General features: G+C 27.6%; 4 protein-coding genes across 7 annotated transcripts; 2 read left to right on the forward strand and 2 right to left on the reverse strand.

The window, feature by feature from the left end:
* Positions 1-2,859: 2,859 nt before the first annotated feature.
* Positions 2,860-5,216, reverse strand: LOC105833750 (NTF2-related export protein). The gene is made up of 4 exons (XM_012675715.3): positions 5,057-5,216; positions 4,349-4,435; positions 4,134-4,278; positions 2,860-3,177 (listed from the first exon to the last, which is right to left on the reverse strand). The coding sequence occupies exons 1-4, from the start codon at positions 5,063-5,065 to the stop codon at positions 2,999-3,001; spliced, it is 420 nt and encodes a 139-aa protein (XP_012531169.1). The 5' UTR covers positions 5,066-5,216; the 3' UTR covers positions 2,860-2,998.
* Positions 5,217-5,648: 432 nt separating this feature from the next.
* On the forward strand, positions 5,649-9,971 carry LOC105840625 (39S ribosomal protein L16, mitochondrial). Its single transcript, XM_012687611.3, has 6 exons — positions 5,649-5,948; positions 6,037-6,105; positions 6,734-6,891; positions 7,454-7,585; positions 7,684-7,794; positions 9,742-9,971. The coding sequence occupies exons 1-6, from the start codon at positions 5,906-5,908 to the stop codon at positions 9,955-9,957; spliced, it is 729 nt and encodes a 242-aa protein (XP_012543065.1). The 5' UTR covers positions 5,649-5,905; the 3' UTR covers positions 9,958-9,971.
* A 1,988-nt stretch (positions 9,972-11,959) lies between these two features.
* On the forward strand, positions 11,960-13,222 carry LOC105829484 (dolichol-phosphate mannosyltransferase subunit 3). 4 transcript variants are annotated; one of them, XM_012668392.3, is made up of 3 exons: positions 11,960-12,113; positions 12,762-12,983; positions 13,064-13,222. In XM_012668392.3, the coding sequence occupies exons 1-3, from the start codon at positions 12,084-12,086 to the stop codon at positions 13,133-13,135; spliced, it is 324 nt and encodes a 107-aa protein (XP_012523846.1). In that variant the 5' UTR covers positions 11,960-12,083; the 3' UTR covers positions 13,136-13,222. The 4 variants fall into 4 exon arrangements, with proteins under 4 accessions (XP_012523846.1, XP_012524017.1, XP_012524092.2 ...); XM_012668563.3 differs by having other exon boundaries at positions 11,976-12,086; XM_012668638.3 differs by having other exon boundaries at positions 12,021-12,122.
* A 1,717-nt stretch (positions 13,223-14,939) lies between these two features.
* LOC105829731 (UV excision repair protein RAD23 homolog B) lies at positions 14,940-23,160 on the reverse strand. The gene is made up of 6 exons (XM_012668824.3): positions 22,907-23,160; positions 22,749-22,821; positions 22,330-22,483; positions 19,693-19,863; positions 18,861-19,192; positions 14,940-17,215 (listed from the first exon to the last, which is right to left on the reverse strand). Exons 1-6 carry the CDS (start codon positions 22,970-22,972, stop codon positions 16,929-16,931), a joined length of 1,083 nt encoding a protein of 360 aa, XP_012524278.1. The 5' UTR covers positions 22,973-23,160; the 3' UTR covers positions 14,940-16,928.
* Positions 23,161-23,555: the final 395 nt, after the last annotated feature.

Raw genomic sequence — 23,555 nt, forward strand, 5'->3', positions numbered from 1 at the left:
CACACACACACACACACACACATACACGCGCGCGCGCGGTCAAAAAAGATTATTAGACGTACGTCTCATATAACAAGCAAAAATCTAAATATATAAAATCGAATCTATTTATTATCTGATTCTGTAACGGTTCTAATATTATTTATGTACACCTTTTATACGATTTTGAAAAACATATTAAAAGGAATAATATTGTATATCGATAAAATTAAAATTAAAATATTACCGCATCGATACTTATAACATTTTTCATTATTTATTACCTACGAAAGTATACACCTTCAATCTTGCTTAAATATTGAGATAATATAAATATGAATTTGAATAACAATTAATTTTATTAATGATATGAATGATTTCATTATCTAGATGAAATAAATCTTACCTATAAGAGGCATAAATCTAAACAAATTACCAATTAGGGGCAATGCTTTTGGACCAGGAATATCTCTGGTCGGCCGTGCATATTGCATTTCATTATTCATTTTCCCTTTTTCATTATATATTGTCGTATAATTTCTAATTGATCTTATGCGATCTTGCGCAGTTTTTAATGGCAAATGGATATTGTTTATTTCACGAATAAAAATTTTTGTCACCCACGTCATGTTTGAAAGAATTTTCTTATCTTCTAGAACATATTATTTTATTTAAAACGAAAAAGTTTAATCATTAATTAAAATATTCAAGTATAATTAATTGTAATGTTGGGGCATCTTTATGGCGTGCGAAATATATATCACTCAATAAATATATACATTCAAAATATTTATTTAAATTAAAAGTATCGCAAGTCACGAATTTCGGGCACACATTGCCAACTATCAAATGTTTTGTGAAATATACATTCTGAAATATACATGCTTCTGAGATATGAAAAAACCGGATCAAAATTTTATTTTCATATATAAAATTAAAATACGATTTAAAAACACTACTTTATGGTCTATTTTTTGATGATACAAAAATTAACTCTTTTTACTTGTAACACGAATTTTTTTTTAATTCCAATATAATTATAATAAAAATATTCATGATATTTTATTATTCACACAAAAAAGTAAGTTGCCCTTCACGACCTATCAAATATTTCATTTATTGTAACTCAACAAATAAAGATCGTTAAATTTACATTTTATAAATATTACACTGACAATGAGAAAAAATATTAATTTGACTCAATTTTCCAACTAAATTAAATTTTGTCTATTTAAATATTTATATATTTTAATTAACTATATAAATACTTGAACTAAAATTTGTACATTTAAATTAAATGCATAAATTCTTGAACTGACCAAATTTTAATTTAGTTGAAAAATTTTGCCAAATTAACAATATTTTTTCTCAGTGTTATAATAAAAAAATAACTTTAATTAAATATATATTTAAAATTTTATATATTTTCAGCATAAAATTAATTTCTAATTAAACATACGCAATATTCACAAATTTATGAGATAATTTTTATCAAAGTATTCTACAAAAATTATTAATAATAAAATATTGTTACAAAATAAATCTGTAAATATTTTTTTTGTATGTATTTCCATTTAACAATCAATTATAGAAAAGAAATCGTAGAATATGGTAGAAAAAAATACCGTTACTGGTAAAATTATTATCTCTTTCTCGTATTGTGGTATTCAGAATTGCACTATCAGAATTTTTAAAAAGTATGTGTATACACTTCAACAATACTGCGTCAAAAAATTAAAAAATACAAAAAAATTAAAATAAATTATATTATTATATCTTTTCTTCTAAAAAATTCAATGTTCTTTAAACCGATGTTTCTCTCGATGTCAAACTTCCTTGCGTACTAAACGAAAGTTACCTTATTTCTAACGATTTGTCTTTGACCTTAATGATTTTAATGCGCGTTGTTTTTAACGCATTGTTTTCGAGAAGAATAACATAAATTGGTAAATATTTTATGGATTACAAAGGTAAAACTGGGAGTTTACTTTTTTTGAAATACATCTTAAAAATAAAGTTTTATTCTCTATAATTCTCTATAATACGAAAAAATTTTATTTTATATTCTATTATTTTTTTATTTACACACACACACACACACACGCACACATACAATAATTTTATTTATTTGTATTTCCTTCCTTGTATTTTTTAACCTTTTACGCAAAATTATCTACTTAAAAATGATTGACTAATATATTAATTTAGTAATATAAAATTTTGATATTGCCCTCATGCATTATTATAAAATATTAAAAATATTAAAAATGAATTAAGAATGAAAATAATATACAAAATTTTCAATTAAGTTTGTGCACAATTTTATCAAATAATAACATATTTTTGTTTAAATATATTCGTACATTTGTACATACATAGGTATTTAACGATTAATAACAAAAAATAATTTATTTGATAAAATTAAAAAATCAAAAATATGTAGAATCATTTCTTAGATGACAAAATTTAATCTATATTTCATTTTTTAGTCATAAAATATTTAAATATTTGTCCTTTAAGTACTTTTTATGTGAATATTTAAACATTTGTAATTAAAAAAACAAACATAATTGCAGTTTTGTCATTCTTGATCTTTATCTTATCATTTTTTGTCACTTGTTGCTGATTATCCTGTATATAGAATTTAAACAAATATATATATTCGTAATATTACATATACATATATATATATATATATATATATATATATATATACACATATTAAAATAAATGTGCAGACGTACACATGTATATCGCTTATTTTGCAATACCCACTTAAAAATAAAATTTTCCAGTTTGACTCCCCTCACTTAATACATTAAATTTTCATCAGAATTCTCTCTTTTAGTAAACCGTTAAAAAATTACAATTTTAGCATTATATCATTCTTATAGCAAATGAATAAGATGTATTTATATGTATTCCACATTACAGAAGAGAAATTTTTAAAAATTATACATCATAGATAAAATAATACATTTATTATAATTATTTAATACACCTATTTGATATAATATAATTAACTTATATTGCTATTTAATAATTCTTGTGCTCGAAGACAGTCGCTTACAATTTTCCATTTATCGCCCATAGCCGTTATTAAGAAGGTCTGATTAAACGATTTTGGAGTCTTTTCATCATACTTCACTTGACCACCGACCTTGACGAGAAACGTTAATTGGCTGGTTACGTCTGGACCTATTATTACCATGTTATAAACAGAAAAAAAATTTAAATTGCAAACTTTTAGTATCGTGCAATATTAAAATATATAATTAATAACATGACATAAAAACATAATTATGTTATGTACAGACAAAATAAACACTAAGGAAATGCATTATTTTATTAATAAGAGATTATTTTTCTTTACAGATTTTTATTCTTATTTACATATAATGCTTAAATGATCACTACTACAATGTTATACCATTGTTTTAATAGAATTTTTTTTTAGATATACTGCAGGAAGAAATGTAATTTTCAATGTATCTGTTTTTAAAATCGTTTACGACAACTTGGTGATATTTAAGTCAGACAGTTACGTTGATTAGGAATGTTAAAATTTTGGATAATAGAGGTCAATTTTAGAAAGTAGTATGAGAAACAAATTTCTTCAACATCACATATAATCAATTAAATAATAATGTTAAAAAAATAGTACAATTCCGTAACTATTCAAACATTGTATACAGCAAAAAAAATTTGTATGACATTAAACCTAATATATTCTACTTAAATATTTATATCATTGTTAAAATTATACTTTTGATTATATATAAAACAATATATAAGATTATCTTGCTTATATATAATTTAATCTTCTTTAATTAAGAATTTGATAATTTCAAATTTCAACAAAATTATATTTTTACGTTAATATTATAAATTATTTAATGGTGTGTTTCACTTAAAGTAAAAGGCTATAATTGTCTTAATAATAAAAGAATTATTAAAATTATTATCAAAAATATGAAATACAAATGTTATTTGACTTAGAATCAATTTAAGTACGGTCTCGGAATATAATCTTATTGTAAGTAGAAAAATACATATATAGATCTAATATTTATAACCTTCTATTTGTTTGATATTTTTACAATAAAAAATGTAAGTATAATTTATTTTAGAACAATGAATTAATTAGTATTCACCTGTGATTGGCTGGGCATCAAGAATATTAATTGTATGTTCGGAAGGTAATAGATCTGTCCAAAATTTTTGTATGTCATCTTTGCCTGTTACACCATTTCCATTCCATACAAGAGTAGCAGTGTCCATATACATTCTCGAAATCAACTATAAACAAAATATATATACAGTTAACATGAACAATCAAGAAAAAATATATAATGTTATTATTACTTACATATCTCCGCTTATCTAAATATTCATAATATAATTTAGTAAATTCTTCTGCAGTGCGACAAGCTTGATCAATTTTAGACTTCAAATCCTATAAAAATAAACATACATATAAGAAGCAGGATTTTGAAATATATAAAAAACTAAATATATAATTTTTTAATATATTATTGCTTTTAAAATTTATAATTTTATACAAATAATTGTCAAAAAAAACAGCAATTTTTAATTATTATATCTCAATAAGCATTATATTTTAATCCTCTGAACACTTAATAAGACGATTCATATCCTATACATTTGTTTCATTTGAAAAATTAGGAGCATTGTAATTATACAATTATGTTATATATATTTCTTTTAAATACACCATTATACAAATACCTTCTAAAGATGTTAATGTATATATAAAAGTAATTAAAGATTTTTTTATTTTTAAAAATAATGAAAATTGACTCAGAAGTGTTGTAATCTAATTGTATATAGGGAAGGTATCAAAGAACATGTGTACTGAAAATTAATAACATTGGAAAAACATAAGTATCGACATGTAGTGCATACAAACTTTGATATGCAATTAACAAATAAAAAGGTAATTATTACTCTTTTATTCTAAACATTGTGCATTAATAGCAACATAATTTTATTCAATAATGCAAAGAAAGTTTTTAAACATTTTATAAATATATTTATCATAGTATGTGTACAATACCTGTTCCATCTTGACTATAATATATGGTCAAATATTTATGTGCTTTTAATATTTCATGTGTCAATCAAAATATTAAATTATAAGATAAAAGTTCAACAAAGAAAACAACACCATCATATATGTATGCACAACGGACATTGAAGACGGCAATACAAGCCAGCCACAACCAAAAACTTCTCGCAACTTAGGATGCGTTCCCACCAAGCGCGCCACGCGCGCGTCATCCTTCGCGTCCAATCAAAACGTTCCATTTTATTATAATAAAATATAATGGATGTTTTGATTGGACGCGAAGGATAACGCAACGCGTGACGCGCTCGGTGGGAATGTAAAACGGGCTTTACATGGTGAAAAAATAATTAATTAATTACAAATAAACAAATGACTCACAAACCTTTTTAATTGCACTTCAAACCTCTTCATACGAAATACAAATGATTACACATAGCAATTATTGAAAAAAACGTTCACTTCCGGTCAAGTGTGTGCAAATGAAAATAAGCGTCAAGCGTCAGCGTGAAAAGGCACCTTTACGTTTCTTACATATATGAAGATATTGAGGCTGCATTCCGAAATTTACTGCCAGTACTGAAAATCTATAGTACACGTAACATGAACTATAGATTTTCAGTACTGGCAGTAAATTTCGGAACACAGCCTGAGGATGTATGAGGAAGCATAATTTATGTGATAATGAACTGTGAGAAATGTTTACTCGTGCGTAAGCTTGTTTAACGCACTTTATTTAACATACATTTTATAGGATAATTGAAGTATTGATTATTTATTTCTTTAAAATCACGATTTGTACAATTGTGAACTAAAAAATTATATTTTTTTAACCTAAAAATGATACAAGTGTCTAGAAACGTGGCACGTACTTCACTTTCTAGTAAGTATTTTTTATATAATATATCTTTAGAAGACATTAAACAAAAAATTATTAATTTGATTTCGTATACATTGTGATATTTTTACAGTATGGCAGTCTATTTTTGTAACACCAATGGCTGGTTTAAAGACCTTTCCTCCTCCAATAAAATTTGGTGGTAAGTATATGAAATGATATGAACACCTGGAAAATACATTACTTATTTTATAATGAAAGATTAATCCATTATTTGTCTTTAACACAGATTTTATTTTTGCTTGAAATAAGGTACAATGTAATAAAGTATACTTAATCATTAATACAATATATATGAGTTTTCTAGCAGAATATCTTAAAAGATATTTGAAAATGTTTATTTGGTATTTGAAGAGAAAAAAATTGTTTTTACTCTGATCTTTAAATTGCTTACAATGATTTGATAATATTTAAATGTAGTAATTACATTGGCTAGGCAAAAACTTTCAAGAACAGAAGGCAATTTTGAAAAATAGTGTGCAAAGCAAATTTTTTTCTCTAACAATATATAATTAATTAAAAGATTCCACAAAAAATTATAGTGTAACATTCTATTGGTGACTAATCAAACCAAACATTGCATGACTATTTCAACAAAGATAAAATTTGTATTAAAGACAAATTGTGAATTAATATCTTATTTAAACAAAGTAATGTATTTTCTAGGTATTTGCATTATGTTGTTCATTCCTTGTATAATTACACTTATAATGTTAAAAATATATGGCATTGTAATTATTAAAATTACTAATTAGAAATATGTTTGTTAGATATTGAATATCCAGAGAGATCAAGACTCAGAGTAGTAGAGAAAGTTCCACAATTTCCACCAGGAATGCGTCCTCCTAAAATGCAAAAGCGATTAAGATACATGCGGGGCCCAGAGCCCATACACAATTTTCTTATGTATAGGCAATTTGGTATTATTGTAAGTCTGTACATTCGTTATTTCTTGTAGTTTTTAATGAAATTTTGACAAAATCCTATTTTTTAATGACATTTTGTTAAATTTTATGTTTGTTTAGAGCATTTTACTACTAATTTTATGAAAAATTCAACAAACTTATAATGAAATAATAATGATAGATTATTGAAATTTGAATGAGATATTAGAAAATTTTATTTAAATTGTAATAAATTTTTGAAAAAATTTAAATTTTATTACAAAACTTATTAATTTTAATAAAATATTTGTCAATACAGAGTATCTTTTTATTTTAATTTATTAAAAATTTACAATTTTAATAAAATTTCCTAAAATTTAATAAATAAAGAATTTATCAATCTTATCAAAATTTTATTAAAATTTGTTTATTTGTAAGGCTAATTTGTAATTCTTCGCAACCGTTTAGTATTGTTGACATTGTTGTTGCATCTTCTGCCATATAATATCTACACAATGATGATATTAAATGTTATTGAGTTAGAGAATAGGCCTACTGGGTAATGACAAAGAAAATCATTGTAAATATAATTTTCTTGAATGTTAGGCTACAGCAGGAGGTAGACTGAAATACGGTCACTTCGAAATGATACGCTTAACAATTGGTAAAAAAATTGATCCAGACAGAATGTTTGCAATTTGGCGTGTGGATCCACCATGGCAACCAGTAACAAAAAAGGTTTGACATAAATAATAGAGTATATAATATGGAATATTAGAAAAAAACTATCTTCTCAATACATTAATTATGATTTGTAATATTATGCTTTGTAATAGGGACAAGGACATCGTATGGGTGGAGGTAAAGGTTCTATTGACCACTATGTTACTCCTATTAAAGCGGGACGAGTTATTGTAGAAATCGGTGGCCATTGCGAATATTTCCAGGTATCATGATAATACTTGTACCAGCTTTTTTAATTTTATTTTTCAAAACAACTTATACAAATGACACACATGTCCAAAATATACATTACAGACATTTTTTAAAGTCTTAGAATTTTAAGCAGTGCAATCTCTTTGCTGATTAGATTTTTCCATTGATATTTTATCACTTTTTGAGTTTCCATTTTTTATTCCAAATCCCCCAAATTACGAATTTTAATTCTTAAAATTTTAAATAACGCTATTTCTCTCGAAATATGATGTTTTTCTGATACTTTATTAAGTTTTACCAATTAAGATATATTGAATTTTTTAAAAATCCACGCTAATTATAAAATCCACACTTAAAGAAAATTAAGTTCTGATTAAATGAATTAGTTTTTATATATGATACAGCTTATATATATAATATGATGAACAAAAAGTGTTATAAATATAAGGCTCAATAATGAATAGTTTTTGAGTTATAATATAAAGTATTCGTTAAGTACAAGTTTTACATCTTTGTATGGTGTTATCTGATTAACTATTTTATATTCTTTAAATAGCATCAATTTATTACATGCAGTGTTTATGTAATCAAATATACAAAATATATTATTTAACTCTTTTCGATATAATTACACGCCAGTATGCAGGATGTCCCAAAACATGTGGGTCAACGCTCGTAAAAAGGTAGAAGGAATAGAGATGAACATAAAAATCCAATATTGTCTTGGGTTAGATCTTGGGTAAAGTCCACCAATAATTAAGGTATTAAGTTTTTAAATTATGCGAATAAGAGCGCGCCGAAGAAAGAGCTCGATCCGCTCGAGCCATAACACAGAAGAAATAATCTATCGTGAATGTATGATAATGTTTGAAGTGAATGTATGATAAACTTTCATTAATTTACTGTTCACAATTACGATAGAAATTAATTAGATTATTTGCAGATTCCATACGTTAATATCTCGATGTCCCAAGACAATATTGACTTTTACGTTCATCTCGATCTCTTCTACCTTTTTACGAGCGTTGACGCACATGTTTTGAGACACCCTGTATTTTCTACCTGTATTTGTAGATGTAATAGTGTTTCTTACAAAAACAAATAGAAGTTGAATTTTCTATTTAAGTTTGCAATTATAACAAATTCCATTAGATATCATCAAAAATTTTATTTATTTCTAACAGAAATTTTTGTTAGAGTAGAAAATCCTTCAAACTATCCTAGCAAAGGCGAGTCTAGTTATAGACTCTAATATGTTTTATAAAAAAATTTGAAAAATGGAAATACAGTAATAAGTTGGATATTAGATTTATGAATAATGCAAAAAATTAGAATTGCCATTTTTTGGATATAATTGTTTTATATTTTTAATTTATTTTCTACTAATAGTGACTATACAAAATAATATGCTCCTATTATAAATTCATATCAATATATTAGATACCACTAATTAACTCTTATGATCATATTTTACATCTCGTAAAAGAAATTTTTTCTTGCTTTTGTCTAGTTCCAAATCTGTTCTTTGGATTAGTTTTTTATATATGATGCTATATTTATATAAATTATATATTATTATAAAACATAGAAAACAAATATTAGTTTCTAAAAGAATTATTTTTAGTTAATTATTTAAAAATATTAAAAAAACCATTTAAAACTGTTATATCCAAAAATTAAATTTGACACGCACATAGACACAAAATTTTAAATATTAATTTTTTTAAAACAAAATCTCCAAAAAATCTCCATTTTTTATTTCAATGAGCGTTTTATAAAAAATTAGGATTATGAAATATGTGAATAATAATAATGATTATTTTAATAATTTATGATAATTTAATATAATTCTTGAAAATTTTTTTCGAGATAACATCTTATAAAACAATGCTTGAATAATATTTAAGTCTATTATAAATAATTGTGAGAATGCACTGATGTAGAAAATTCTTTTTTAGGTAAAGAAAGTATTGACTCAGGTAGCAAATCAGCTACCGTTCAAAGCTAGAGCTGTGAGTCAAGAGATTTTGGATAAAGAGGCAGCTAAAGAGAAATGGTTAGAAGAAAACAATCAACATCTTTGGACTTGGAAATATATGGTTCAGAATAACATGCTCGGTTGTCATACATGGATATCACCATTTGATAAATTTTGGTTTAATAAATATTTATAAATAACGAAAAAATATCTAAGAAAGCATCTTTGTATTTTTTCTTCACAAAATATTTTATAAGTTATTAACATAATTTAGATTACTAATATAAAAATTGAATAATTAAGAATAAGATTTGTTCATCTTTGATAGAAAATGTTAATAAAATTTTGATGAAATTTCGATGAACTTGATATTCCATTAAACTTGATGAAATTTTAATAAATGTACAACGAAATATTATAATAGTACATTATTTTCGACCGTAATATATTAAACATCAATGAATTGTAAATCGCCTAATTCGGTCTACATCGGATCTTAGTGATGGATATAATTCTTTTATATTGAATTTAATTTTTTTAGCTTTATTTTAAACTGCGCGCCGACAGGATTCGTCAGGGCAGCAATCGTGTAACTTTTTTCTTAAGGCGGAAACCGCGGAAACGTGAAAAGTGAGAAGTTTCGGGAGCGCCCCGATTGACCACGTCGTCCTTTGACTATATAAGGCCCGGTTTCACCAACGCGAGTTATGCTAAAACTCCATGTCTGCGGTGAGCTCCGGCAAACGCATGCGGTGACCAATCAGCAACCAGACGCAGGTCGGGTTTTTGGCAAGTCACAGCAAGCGCTTGAATTCTGATTGGTCACCACATGTGTTTGCCGAAGCTCACCGCATACATGGAGTCTTAGCATTAATTTAAGTTTTCTAAGGCCCGGTTCCACAACTCACGGTTAAATTAACTGGCCAATTATTCCATTGGAATTGACCAATCGTATTTGTCGTTAAACAAAATTAACAAATACGATTGGTCAATTTCAATGGAATAATCGGCCAGTTAATTTAACCGTGAATTATGGAACCGGGCCTTAGAGTTAGATTCTAATTGGTCGATTATTTTGGGTTATTCCATTGGAATTGACCAATCGCATTTGTTAATTTTATTTAAGACAAGTACGATTGGTGATTTCCAATGGAATAACCTAAAATAATCGACCGATTAGGGCTGTGTTCCAAAATTCACTGCCAGTACTGAAAATCTATAGTTCACGTTACACATACTATAAATTTTTAGTACTGGCAGTGAATTTTGGAACAGCCTAGATTAACTCGCGTTGGTGAAACCGGGCCTAAGTATGGACTGCTAGCAGCCCGTAGTCAACATCTGCAGCCCTACAAGAAACCAAACGAGAGAACGGCGAACTAATGTACACAGATAGTGTGCATATATATATATACCTATACTGTGACGTTAAGGCCTAAACACAATGTCAGGCAATAGGAACAGGAAATAAAGAAAGAGAAAAAGAGAGAAGAAGATCTTTTCTCTCTTTCTCTCTTTCATTATTTCTATTCCTATTGCCTGTTGCCTGGCATTGTGTTTAGGCCTTTATGCTCGTAGACGACACACACATGTGATAAATCTCTATACTGCGCACACATTTAAACATAACCTCATGGCATTTAAAACTCCCGGGTTTTTAGTATTTGGTAGCGCTGCTGGGGCTCTATTCTTGAATTCATTCGCAAGAGAAACGTATTCGCAAATTCTGATCTTACAGAAAAGTTGGAAATTTATTGGCTATCGTATGGCTATTAACCAATAAACTTACAACTTTCTGTTAGAGCGAGTATTTGCGTATACGTTTCTCTTGCGAATGACTTCAAGAATCGAGCCCCAGATCGTTGTCATGTTGGTGAGAATACCTACTTTTCTAGTGCTCTAATACACAAGCTCAATGGCCTAATTTACATCGTGCATACGTGTATCAAGTAGTGAATTTAAGCTGTTCAGCCAATGATTAAACATATTCACTAGTTATTTACTATTTGATACGCGTATCAAATGCACGATGTAAACTAGGCCTATGTCCCAGCCACAACATACTCCAATCTCAAAACCAACTAACCAACTTACTCCGATACTCTATGGGTCTGTTCGCGTCACATGCCCCAACATGCTCCTATTCACCCCAACGCACTTCAATACGTTGATTCCGATGACGCCAACCTATTAGAATGCGTTGGAGTGAGTAGGAGCATGTCGGAGCATGGCGACGCGAACAAACCATATATCATCCCCCCCATGATCGTATCGTCCCATATCAGCAGGGACGCAAACTAATAAGAAGAAGAAGATTTGTTTATGGTGTGTGCGTATGTTCTATTTTTTGAGGTTAGAAAAGTATGAAAATCTGTTAATACTTTAATAATCGTATTCAAATATGATACAAGAATTTCAGTAAAGTTGATATGCAGAGTTTAATAGTAGCTACATAAAAAGTTAAAAATTAATAACTTTTTACTTAGTTAATTTAAAATAATTAAATTTTTATTATTTTTAAAACAAATACTTTAATTTATTAATTTCTTTCTAACTTAAAAAGTCTATGTAAAAGATTATGAGAGAAAAATATTTTTACATAAAAACATCTATATTATTTTATATAAACTTGATATATAAGCAAAATATTAAATTAATTTGATGGTTCATATTGTTTTAAAGAATCTAACTTTGAAAATTTACGATTTTCTATTTTAATCTTAACATAACTTTTAACAGCTATTTTTTTATAACTCTTAATATTAATTTTATAAGACTTTAATTCTAATTTAATTTAATTAAAAGAATATTATTGATATCCTGATCTTATTGCTATATGATTTTATTATATATTGTCCATAAAATGACATTTTTGCACATGTATATATTGATTATTTTTAAAACCTATTTATATAATTCTATAGAATCAGATAATCTTTATTTAATTTTTATTTCTAAGAATAATAAATATTTTGAGAATATTACATTATTTTTTTACAGATGACAAAACTGCTTGAGTGGTTGTCATGTACGACTATAATTTTTGGCGTGTGGTTTGCCATACTTACAAGTAACTCTGCCTTTGTCAAGGAATGGCATGAAATTATACTCTTTCTTCCAATTATCTTCTTATTTCTTTTTGGATTATATGCAGCTGTTGTAATTTTATACAGGGTATTTACTTTTAACACCTGTGAAAGTGCAGCTATTGAACTTCAGCGAGTTGGTTTCTCTTTTATCTAAAAATGTTTTATTGTTCAAATAATATCTGTATATAATAATGTTGTTCCTTTGTCTTTTAGCAAATAGAAGAAGCTGAAAAGGATCTTCAGAGCAAAAACGTAACATTACGAAGGACCAATGCAACTTACTAAAATTCCTGTAAATAATTTAAATTAAAAAACACTAATAAGAATTTTAATTTGTATTTTTTCAAATATATGATTTTTTGTACACATGAACTTTTTTGAAGTTTTATATAGATACACATGTTTATAATCATACACTGGAACCCCGCGTTAGCGGACTGTTCGGGGCTTTGATCCGCTAACGCGGGGTTATCTCCTATTGCTTGGTTTCACTCCCACTCCGTGGACTCCCACGCGACTGCATTGCTCATTGCTATCCTCTACACACGCTACTCATGTGGGCCGAGTGCATATGGAGGGGATAGTTTCCGCTAACGTGGAGTACGCTAATGCGGGGTTCCAGTGTATTTGTAAAATTTATAATATAATAGTTTATGCAATATTGCAAACAAAAAAATAAATACACAAAAGTATTTTAACTTTTTAATAACAACTTTGGTAATACCGTTCTACTTTACTGATACTACATATTTAAATTTATGTATATAGAAGGATATACAAATACTATTTAGGGAGATCTTAGAACAAATTGCTGATTTTTTATTAAACCAATTTTATAATCAAGAAAAAATTTTAAAATATGTATATTTAAAAGTTTTTTGTTTTATTGGTATGAAATTTTCTTTTATCTTTATCATCTTTACTTTTATAGGTTTTCTAAATGTATAAAAGAATTTAGAATTTTACCAAACAACACCAAGTATAAAAAACGACTAAAAGACAACAAAATTTTTATGGATATCTTTTAGTAAAAGAATATAATTCAATAAAAAGTTGATTATGTTGAGCGGCCGCATCCTCGCTAGTCATTTAGAGATTTGTCCATATGACAACTAAAAGATGAATTGATTGTGAACATCTTTTAATCGATTTTAAAACCTTTTAGATATTTTTTATAATCTTTAATATTTTTCAGACATCTTTTTATTGTCTTAATTATACATATAATTATATTTCCGCAAGAGAAGTGATAGTAAAAATTTTCAAATATTATGTGTCAATTGTCTACTATGTAGAACATAATGATATATATTAATTCTTTTTTTTACTTGTTTTTTCATATTTTCAAAATTCTATTCTACAAAAAGGGAAATTCTACTTATACTTTGGCATATAAAAATAGTACATAAAAATTTAAACATTAAAAATTAACCTAAGACTAAAAAAACATTTTTATGCGGCTAAAAATTTAAAATACTATTAACAATAGACTTGTACATTACTCTTGATTCTATTAACACAGCGTGTTAAGTTGTTTTTTTAAGTCGTCTGGAGCTTTTTATTATATCTGTACATATTTTGACCTATTTTTTGGTATATAAAATTCAAATATATTTAAGCTATACTATGTAAAAGCACATGCAAATGATTGAAAATATTACATTAACATGTGACAGTCATATAATGTTAGATTTATTAAATTTTTATCAGCATGTGCTTAAAATGGCCCCTTTCCGTTTCTTTACAAAATATAGCCTGTCCAAGATTGCGCTATGTACCCAGCGCAAGATCTGTGATTTTAATTGCCTAGGATTCAAGGAAACAAGAATTTTATAGATAGTTATTAATCAAAATTATTAAGGTGTTTGTAAATTTAATTATTAAATATTACCTATCTTGACTAAAGACTGTGTTTCAAGATCAACAAATATGCGACGTGCAGTTTGGATGGGTTGAAGATTGTAATTTGAAAGAAAATATTCTCAATCTGTTATAACATTTTCAATCAAACCTGTTACCAGTTTGCCGATATTCTGCTAACATTTTACTGACTGGGTACTTACTAGCAGTAATATAATGGATTAACTTGTATTTGTGGAAATCGTAATTTATTCATTTATACTATGTATTACAAGTGTGTTGAGCACACAACAGAGATTGTGTTCTGTTTTAACAGCAGCTCTTCTTTATTAATAATTTCTCTATTTTTATAAAAAAAAAGAAGGGGATAAAATTCGAGTCATAATAAACAGATTAGAATTTTATGCATTGTTACTATAACTTTTCAACGAATAATCTTTTATATTGTTCTTGCACTAAATATGTAGAGCGATGGAAATTTTTTCAATATGATTGTTTTAATGATATTAATAAGTAACTGTATGGTACAAATTTAAAAATTAAGAATTTCCTATTTGTGTAACTGCATAAATACGTACATATGTATGTATGTCATTATGTGACACGCAAGTTGAATTTGTTCTTGTAAAAAAACATGATAATATTGTCTTATTTTGTAAGAAAAATATGTAAAGAAAAATACATCTGGGCATTTTAAAGTTTTTAATAACTTGTTTTATCTTAGTTTTAATTTTTATAAAATTCTAATGTAATATATGTATGTGTAACAATTAATATTCAAGTACTTATAATTTCAAGATTATTCTGTTTTATTTGACTTATGAATTCTAATTTTTTTTTATTGAGTAAGCAAAATACATTGCTATTAGCAAAATCTAACAATAAGTGATATTGAACTATTATCAAAATAAGTAATCCGAATAAATTGAGATAAAAATTATATATGAGGATTATTTCTGAAGTTTTGTAAATAAATATATAGATAACACTTTGCAAAGAAAAATCATTTGTGTAGTTTTGTTACGTTATCTTTGATAATTCTCATTAGAGAAATTTTAGTTTTTCTCTGAGTTGTTAGATTTTGTTTGATTTTGATGGCAGTAAGAGTAAACATTATTTTGACTTTAAAATACAACAGACAAATTAGAAAATTATTCTATATTAAATATTTTATTAAAAAAAACATGTCTGAAATTTATGTAGATTAGTAATGCAAACGATAACATCTTTTTTATATTTGATAATAATGAATCAATATAAGTTTTTCCAAAAACATCAAAACATTTACTTTTACTGCCGATAAAATAAAATAACTTATCGGAATAAAGTAAATAAAAATTATCCGATAACATTATAAAAATTGACGCACACAATAGAACCACAAATAATTTTTCCAATGTTCTATGCGTTTATTTACAAAACTTCAAATAGGCCTCCTTTATGAATGTTATTTTTTTACGGCAACTTTACAATTTACGAAAATGTGGCATGCAAGAGAGCTTTTTAAATCAGTTTTTGATATTATCATTTAAAAGTAAAAAAATTTTTTCACATACACACGTAAATACGAATATACGCAAGTACACATGCCCAAACAAATATATTTTATAATTTTTATATCAGAAAGCCAGGAAATGTACAAAACGCACTTATCATACGTACATGCGCGAACATTTAGATATGTATAAAACATACCTTAACGCGAGAGAGAACACATCTTTAATTTATATATGCCCGACCCTCAATACATAACTACTGCAAGATATTCTTCTGCATAGTAAGGCTTGTAAGGCTTTCTCATATAAAAATGTAGTTATATTGCTCCATATATATATATTAAAGAAATATAAGATCTTAGAGCACTTGTAGGCTGTAAGGATGGATTTTATAACACCGTCTGCTGTAAGCAACAATTCTTCTCTTATAAACATGTGTTACATATTAAATGAAATGATTTTTTAAAAGTATGAAACAATGCTTAAAAGAGTTGATATATATGCAATGTTGTGGTAACGCTTATCTTCAGATTCGATCGCTTACCAAACACACCAGGGCTTTATCTACACAACAAATAAAATAGCATAGATATTGTGTATATCTATATACAAAATAAAGATGATTATTATAAAGGTAAAAATGATAATGGTGCGATCATCCACCCTCTGTCAGTCCTGTTCTTTTTTATTCGTAAACGCGCAAAATCAGTGATGCGAGTGATTCAGTCGTCGAGGTTTTGCGAAAGTAGGAAGTTAGCAGCGAGATTTTCGTTCTTTTCACAGGCAAAATACGCTTGCACGACTAAGTGTTCTGGAAAACCTAATGCCTTCAACCTCTCGATGGCATCTCTGTCCTGTGGTGTTATTTGTATTAAACCAGACGCCGCTGCACCTGTACCAGCTCCACCGTTCACAGCACCTCCCACTGCAGCCGCAGCAGCAGCCGCAGGTGCTATGCCTCCTCCGGATGTTGGCAAAACTCGTGCCCCCGTTCCCGTAGTAGGTTCCACTATATGAAAGAAAACAAGACAATTTATAAAAATTAATAATAACATAATTTACAGATCGCTATAAATGAACAATTTAAGAGGGTTCCCGCTTTTGGAGTTAAAAAATCGATTATTTTTAATATCTTAGTATAGTTATGGCTGTTTTTTCAATAATTTATGCACCTTATATATACAGTTAATAAATCGCATAATATTCATACCATAACGGAAGTGCGAGCGCGGTGGAGAACAAGACAATCGTCGCTGCACGTGAGAAGAGATATCCCCTTGTTATACCTTATACTGTGTGTTCATTGGTCGTATTTCACTATTTTTCAACAATAATTATAAGAGTTGTATGCATGGAATAAAAAAATGTTAGAGCTTTTGTCTTCAACAAAAGATTTTCGTAGACTACATGATGATATGAATATTATGCAGAAATTTATTTAATCTCTCTGTGTGTGTGTGTGTGTGTGTGTGTGTGTGTGTGTGTGCGCGCGCGCGCGCGCGCGCGTATGTATGTGTGGAAACAGTAAATCGGTATTTTTTAAAGATACCCAAAAATATCCTTCCAAATGTTTGAAAATATTTATAAAGGACATTCTAATAACAAAGAATAAATATATATCAATTTAAATTTAAATTTATAGCTTTATCTATTAAAAATCTTCAAAACTTAAAAAATCTTAAAAAAAAGTTATAAAAATCAAAAGCGAGAATACTTTATTAAATTAAAAAGGTGAAACTAACAACTGAATTTTAGTACTTAATATCTCTTGTGTGAATTTATATAAGTTATTTGGTGATATGTTTCTTCAAACTCTGCTTCAAACAAATAATAATAGTGACACTATTTTACAAGAAAAAAACAGAAGGCATAGAAAAAAGAACGAGAAGAACCAAAATTGTTTTTTCCCTTAATTGCTGAGAATTTTTTCGGATTAAGAATTAGTTTAAAATACAGTTATAAACAAAATATATAATATAACAATCTAAATAATAAATTAAAATATATAACAATATAAAATTTATAATTAAATAACTTTTTAATAACTAAATTTAATGATACAATAATATGATAATAATTATTTTGACAATGATGGCAATAAACTTCTCTTCTCTCAGTAAGATATTTTTCATAACCAATTCTTTACAACATTCATAATGGGAGTTTTATTGCGATAATGTTTATTAATATTATTATTATAATTAATTATAATAATATCAATAAGCATCTATAATTATATAACTGTGTTTCAAGACCCAAGATATTTCGTCGTTTGAAGAACTAGGTGATGTACAGTCACTAAACTAATTCTAGGGACATAAGATTCAGGAATTTGTGCTATAAATTCACTAAATATTGTAACTTTTTTAAAGAAAAACTTGATAGTAAAAGTAAAAATCTTTGTTAATGATGCATTTCCATCAAAGTGTTTCCTAAAAAATTATAATATTTAAATTTGCAATATAAAATTCTCTAATCCCATGTCTAAAAAATTAATTTCGTAACTATATATAAATTCACAAAAGAAATATTAAGATTTAGTGATGATCGGTTGTACCTTCTTAATTTAAGTCGTAAATTAATATTATAAATTATCAATTATATTAAGTCAAAAGAAACTACGATTTTTGTAAGTATACGTGACAGAGACTAACCAGGTTCATTGAGCATGCGTACAAACGCTTCCTGATTTTGAGAAATAAGCTGTAAGAGGGCAGGATTAGTGGAACCAATTTGTTGAAGAAGATTATTCAGCAGCTGTGGATTTTGTTGAATGACTTGACGCATCTGTTGAAATTGTGGTTGCAAACGCAAAAAGGCCAACGGATCTTGACTCTGATCCTGAAGTTGCTCTTGAGCCTCCGGGGGATCTTCGGGTGGGTCCTCAAAGAGTTGCGCCGGTATACCCGTTAGGAGATACTCGACAGCTCTATCAGGATTGTTAAAACTCGCACGCAACGCCTGTACAACCTGCTCACGTTCGTACCTAATGCAAATATATTTTTAAGGCTTTCACGAATATTTTCTTTAAAAATGCTAAGAGATTTTCGGATTTTCATGTCTTGATACATCATTAATGTCAACATTTCCTGAACATTGCAATCCACCATCAGAATAAGAGACAACCTGATATCAAACTATTTCTTTCTGGATTTCTTTCATATATGTTCAAAAGTGGAGAAAAGGAGGTAATAAAAAGAAAATTGCTATGACATATTACACTTTTTTTGTCTGATTATCGAAAATTAATCAATCAATCATTTTTTAAACATAAAAATAAGATTGCATATTTAATCTGTAGCAAATTTTGATGCTAAATAATAATTTTTCTGTGAATTTAATATTTCCAGCTCATATCAACTGTGAATGTTTTTTTAAGTTAATATTAATAATATATCAAGGCATGTGGAGACAACTAAACATTCTTAGTATATCATTTATAATGAATCGCTTTCAGTACAACATGTCATTCATCTCTATACATACCCCATATCCATGATGTTGTTTACCATAGTATTATAATCTTCTCCCATTAGCAAGGCACTTTCTGCTTGACCAGCCGCTGGTGCAGCTGCTGCGGATTGCTCTTGCACATTACTAGCTGCTCGTGTAGTATCCTGAACATTAGGGTTTGAACTAGGTTGTGTAGTTGCTGAACTACAACAGAAAGATAAAAAAATATGAGGACACTAATTTCTGTTGGGTACATAGGCTGTTTTCCTTTTAGGGAACACAATCGACACAAGTATCGTTCTATCTTTGTTACTCATTGAACATAAAAAAAGATAGAACAATGCTTGTGTCGATTGTGTTCCCTAAAAGGAAAGCAGTCATAATCTGGAAAAAAAATTGTATCGCCTCAACAACATTTGCAGGGTATTTACATAAACTTTATAAAAAAAATTTTCTAAGAATTCCTGGATTTTTCAAAACTTTTATTTAAAATTCAAAGTAAGGTTAGAGCGTTTTTAATGTAGTTTCAAATAAATATATTTTATTATGCTTTTTAATGTTCTTTTAATGTTCCCTTTTTCTCTTCTTAAGTATACAATCACAAAGAAAAGTCACTTCAGTTTTGAAAAAATTTGAATTTTAAAAAGTATTAAAAATAATAATAATAATATAATCTAAATATGACAAATAACAATCTGTAGGAATATATATGGATTTAACTGAAAGAAATAAATTTGAAAAGTGATCAAATACATGTCAGTGTTTAAAACAATGCATTGTCATTTTTTATTTAAAAAAAACTCATATATGAATGTAGCAAGGTTCAAATGTTTTTAGCCAGACTCACTTTAAGACCTCAAAACTGGATTTAACTTCATCATTCAACCCAACATTTGCTGTTATTATATACAATTGCATTGTTTCATTTCAAGTCATGTAGTTTTAACCTTGAGTTAAAATAGATGTGTCGCTTTCAACATTTCTTTTCAAGTTAAAAACTTTTGAACATTCCTACATGTACACACTATACATATATAGGATTGAAAGTTATTTTTAAAGGTAACTTGTTACTCATTACATTATCGTTACTCGTTATGAATCAAAAAAGTAATTAATTACCGTTGCTAGTTACTAATTCTAAAAGTAATTCCCTACTGTTATTGTAGAAGTAACAACAAAAAGTAACAATTTGCTATTTTTTCCTTTTATTTTTTACTAAAATGAGAAACATTAAATTAAATTTAATGTAACATTTATTTTTCTGTTTAGATAATAATAAAACAATATTAGTTTCTTAAATACAAAAAAATCACAAAATTTTTTTAATTAAAAAATGTTTAATAAGCAAATAAAAGTTTTAGTTTCTATTAAATTTATAAATATAGTAAATTTATACTTTTTTGCATTTTTAATTTTGTGTTTAAAAACCTTGACATAATTTTAAACTCAAAATTGTTCTTAAAATATATAAGACAATATAATTGGGTTTTTATGACATTTTAAAACAATATTTAAAATGGTTTTAAACAATACACGACAAATACAATTTGAAGACTGGATTTGAGCATATAACAAAAATTATCACAAATATCTAAAAAATGATAAAGATAACAGAGATAACGATAACAGTTACTTTTTAGAATTAGTAACTGTAAAATGTTATTAAAATAACGTAACTATTAGCGTTATAATTTCAAAAAATATAATATAAATGTAAAAAAGTATAATTATTTTTATTCCATTACAAAAAAAAAGAATGATATTGGCATTACAAGTAATATTTTCCAACTATCCATTATTGCTAATCATTTTACATTAAAAAAAAATCAAAGAAATATATTTTATCAATAAAAAGAAATGGAATTAAAAAGTAAAATTCCAAAAATTTCTCTGACTACCCTGGTGGAAAAATTTCTACAAAATTCTAAAAAACTACAAAAATTTACAAAAGTGTTCCAATTCCAGCATTTTTTGTAGTTTCTACAGAAAAAAACTAGAATTGAAACTTTTGTAAATTTTTGTAGTTTTTTAGAATTTTGTAGAAAATTTTTTCACCAGGATGCTAATAAAATCCCATAAAAATCCATGTGTAATTTTGAAAAATAAAAAATAAATTTTTTTAAAACATTTGTTTTTCTTACAAATGTTTTAAAAACAGTAAACACTTATTTTTAAAATAATTTTTTACATATGTTTAGCATATGTTTTCTTAATTTTCTGATAAAATTGAGGAAAAAGCCTAGATTGTTTATTTTTTCAAAAAATATTTTTAGAGAACTAAACCATGATAATAGTGTTTTCAATTTTGGAAATCTAAAATTAAAAAATCAGATTTTTTTTAATTTTTCTAAAAACTATGGAAAAAATACCGTAATAAAAACAAATCAATAAAGTTAATATGTGTTTATTTGATAAATTACTTATTAAAGCTTTTAAATGTTAAAGAAATTTAAAAACTATTAATGTAGATGACATCTTGAAAGAAAAAAGAACACTCAAAAATAGCAAAGACAAAATTAGAAACTCGTTTTCAGAAATTTTTAGGAATTTCTCGGATTAAGAACATTAGTCGTCATTAATATTTGACACAATAAACATTTCGCAATAAGTTTTGCAACCAAAAGCAAGTATCATGCTTCATACGCAAAATGTTTTACAGTCTCAAATTACCTAGTGGACTCCTCCTTCTTATCACCCTCTGTGCGCTGCTCTTCACTTGTTTTAGGTGTAGCACCAACCTTAGGCTTTGTTACCATAACAACTATAAATTTCTTCTCATCAATATTATATTCTGTTAAAGGCTGCTCGTCCGCTAATATTTTCCCTGCAAGCGTTTGTACATCATTACGATCTCGAGAATAACAAAAAAATTTTGTAATGAATCTAAACATGTGCAGGATCAGAAAACATAACCTATGAGCGTTTCTGCAATATCATTCCTATCTTGCAGAAGCTATATTTAAACATACATTGGCCACGCGATATTTAGTACACAGTTATAATGCGTATTCTTTACCAACTACGTCGACGAACTCGCCAGACGCAGATAACATTCCTGACAAATTAGGTTATTTAACTGTATCACTTACCAGCATATATCAACTTTTGTTGTTCGACCGGAAAACCTTTCTGTGTTTCGATCTTTTCCTTAAGATCTTTGACCTGATAACGAGACAAGCAAATATCTTGATCATTAATCGCAAAAATCGGCTCTTTTTCCTTCAATCTCGGTTATGATATTACTTACAGTTTGCGACGAGTCGATCTCTATCGTGAACGTTTGCTGCTGTAAGTTTTTCAACGTTATAATCATATTGAAGGGGTGAAGAACTCACGCGACGTCAAGCAATCGCAAAATTAACCCCCGTGTCCTCCACAATAAGAAATAAAACGATGTTTTGGTGGAAAATTTTTTCGGCGATGAGTCCGCACTGCCTTAAACAGCTCGCAGGTGTATGGATGTTAAGGGCCGCCGCACAGACTTCTGCATAAGGGCCATCACACACGAAATGACATATGCTAAAACTCCATGTCTGTGGTGAGCTCCGGCAAACGCATGCGGTGACCAATCAGCAACCAGGCACAGGTCGGATTCCGGCAAGTCACAGACCTATGGTTTGTTCGCGTCGCCATGCCCCGACATGATCCTACTCACTCCAACGCATTCTAATAGGTTGGCGTCATCGGAATCAACGTATTGGAGTGCGTTGGGGTGAATAGGAGCATGTTGGAGCATGGCGACGCGAACAAACCACTAGTTTACACCGAGCACTTGGTACGCGTATCAAATAGTAAATAACTAGTGAATGTGTTTAATCATTGGCTGATCAGCTTAAATTCACTACTTGATACGCGTACCAAGTGCTCGGTGTAAATTAATAGATTATCGTAAACAC

This window comes from Monomorium pharaonis, chromosome 2, assembly GCF_013373865.1.
Source record: "Monomorium pharaonis isolate MP-MQ-018 chromosome 2, ASM1337386v2, whole genome shotgun sequence".
Classification (NCBI taxonomy): domain Eukaryota; kingdom Metazoa; phylum Arthropoda; class Insecta; order Hymenoptera; family Formicidae; genus Monomorium; species Monomorium pharaonis.

Coding starts and splice junctions, on each gene's coding strand:
- LOC105833750 (XM_012675715.3), bottom strand. Junction 4,279..4,348: donor ATTTAGATAAGCGGAGATAT/GTAAGTAATAAT, acceptor TTTTGTTTATAG/TTGATTTCGAGAATGTATAT. Junction 3,178..4,133: donor TGATGCCCAGCCAATCACAG/GTGAATACTAAT, acceptor TGGTAATAATAG/GTCCAGACGTAACCAGCCAA.
- LOC105840625 (XM_012687611.3), top strand. CDS start 5,906: ATGATACAAGTGTCTAGAAACGTGGCACGTACTTCACTTTCTA. Junction 5,949..6,036: donor GGCACGTACTTCACTTTCTA/GTAAGTATTTTT, acceptor ATATTTTTACAG/TATGGCAGTCTATTTTTGTA. Junction 7,795..9,741: donor GCCATTGCGAATATTTCCAG/GTATCATGATAA, acceptor ATTCTTTTTTAG/GTAAAGAAAGTATTGACTCA.
- LOC105829484 (XM_012668638.3), top strand. CDS start 12,084: ATGGTGTGTGCGTATGTTCTATTTTTTGAGGTTAGAAAA. Junction 12,123..12,761: donor TATTTTTTGAGGTTAGAAAA/GTATGAAAATCT, acceptor ATTTTTTTACAG/ATGACAAAACTGCTTGAGTG. Junction 12,984..13,063: donor CAGCTATTGAACTTCAGCGA/GTTGGTTTCTCT, acceptor TTTGTCTTTTAG/CAAATAGAAGAAGCTGAAAA.
- LOC105829731 (XM_012668824.3), bottom strand. CDS start 22,972: ATGATTATAACGTTGAAAAACTTACAGCAGCAAACGTTCACGATAGAG. Junction 22,822..22,906: donor AGATCGACTCGTCGCAAACT/GTAAGTAATATC, acceptor TCTCGTTATCAG/GTCAAAGATCTTAAGGAAAA. Junction 22,484..22,748: donor ACAAAAGTTGATATATGCTG/GTAAGTGATACA, acceptor AAACGCTTGCAG/GGAAAATATTAGCGGACGAG.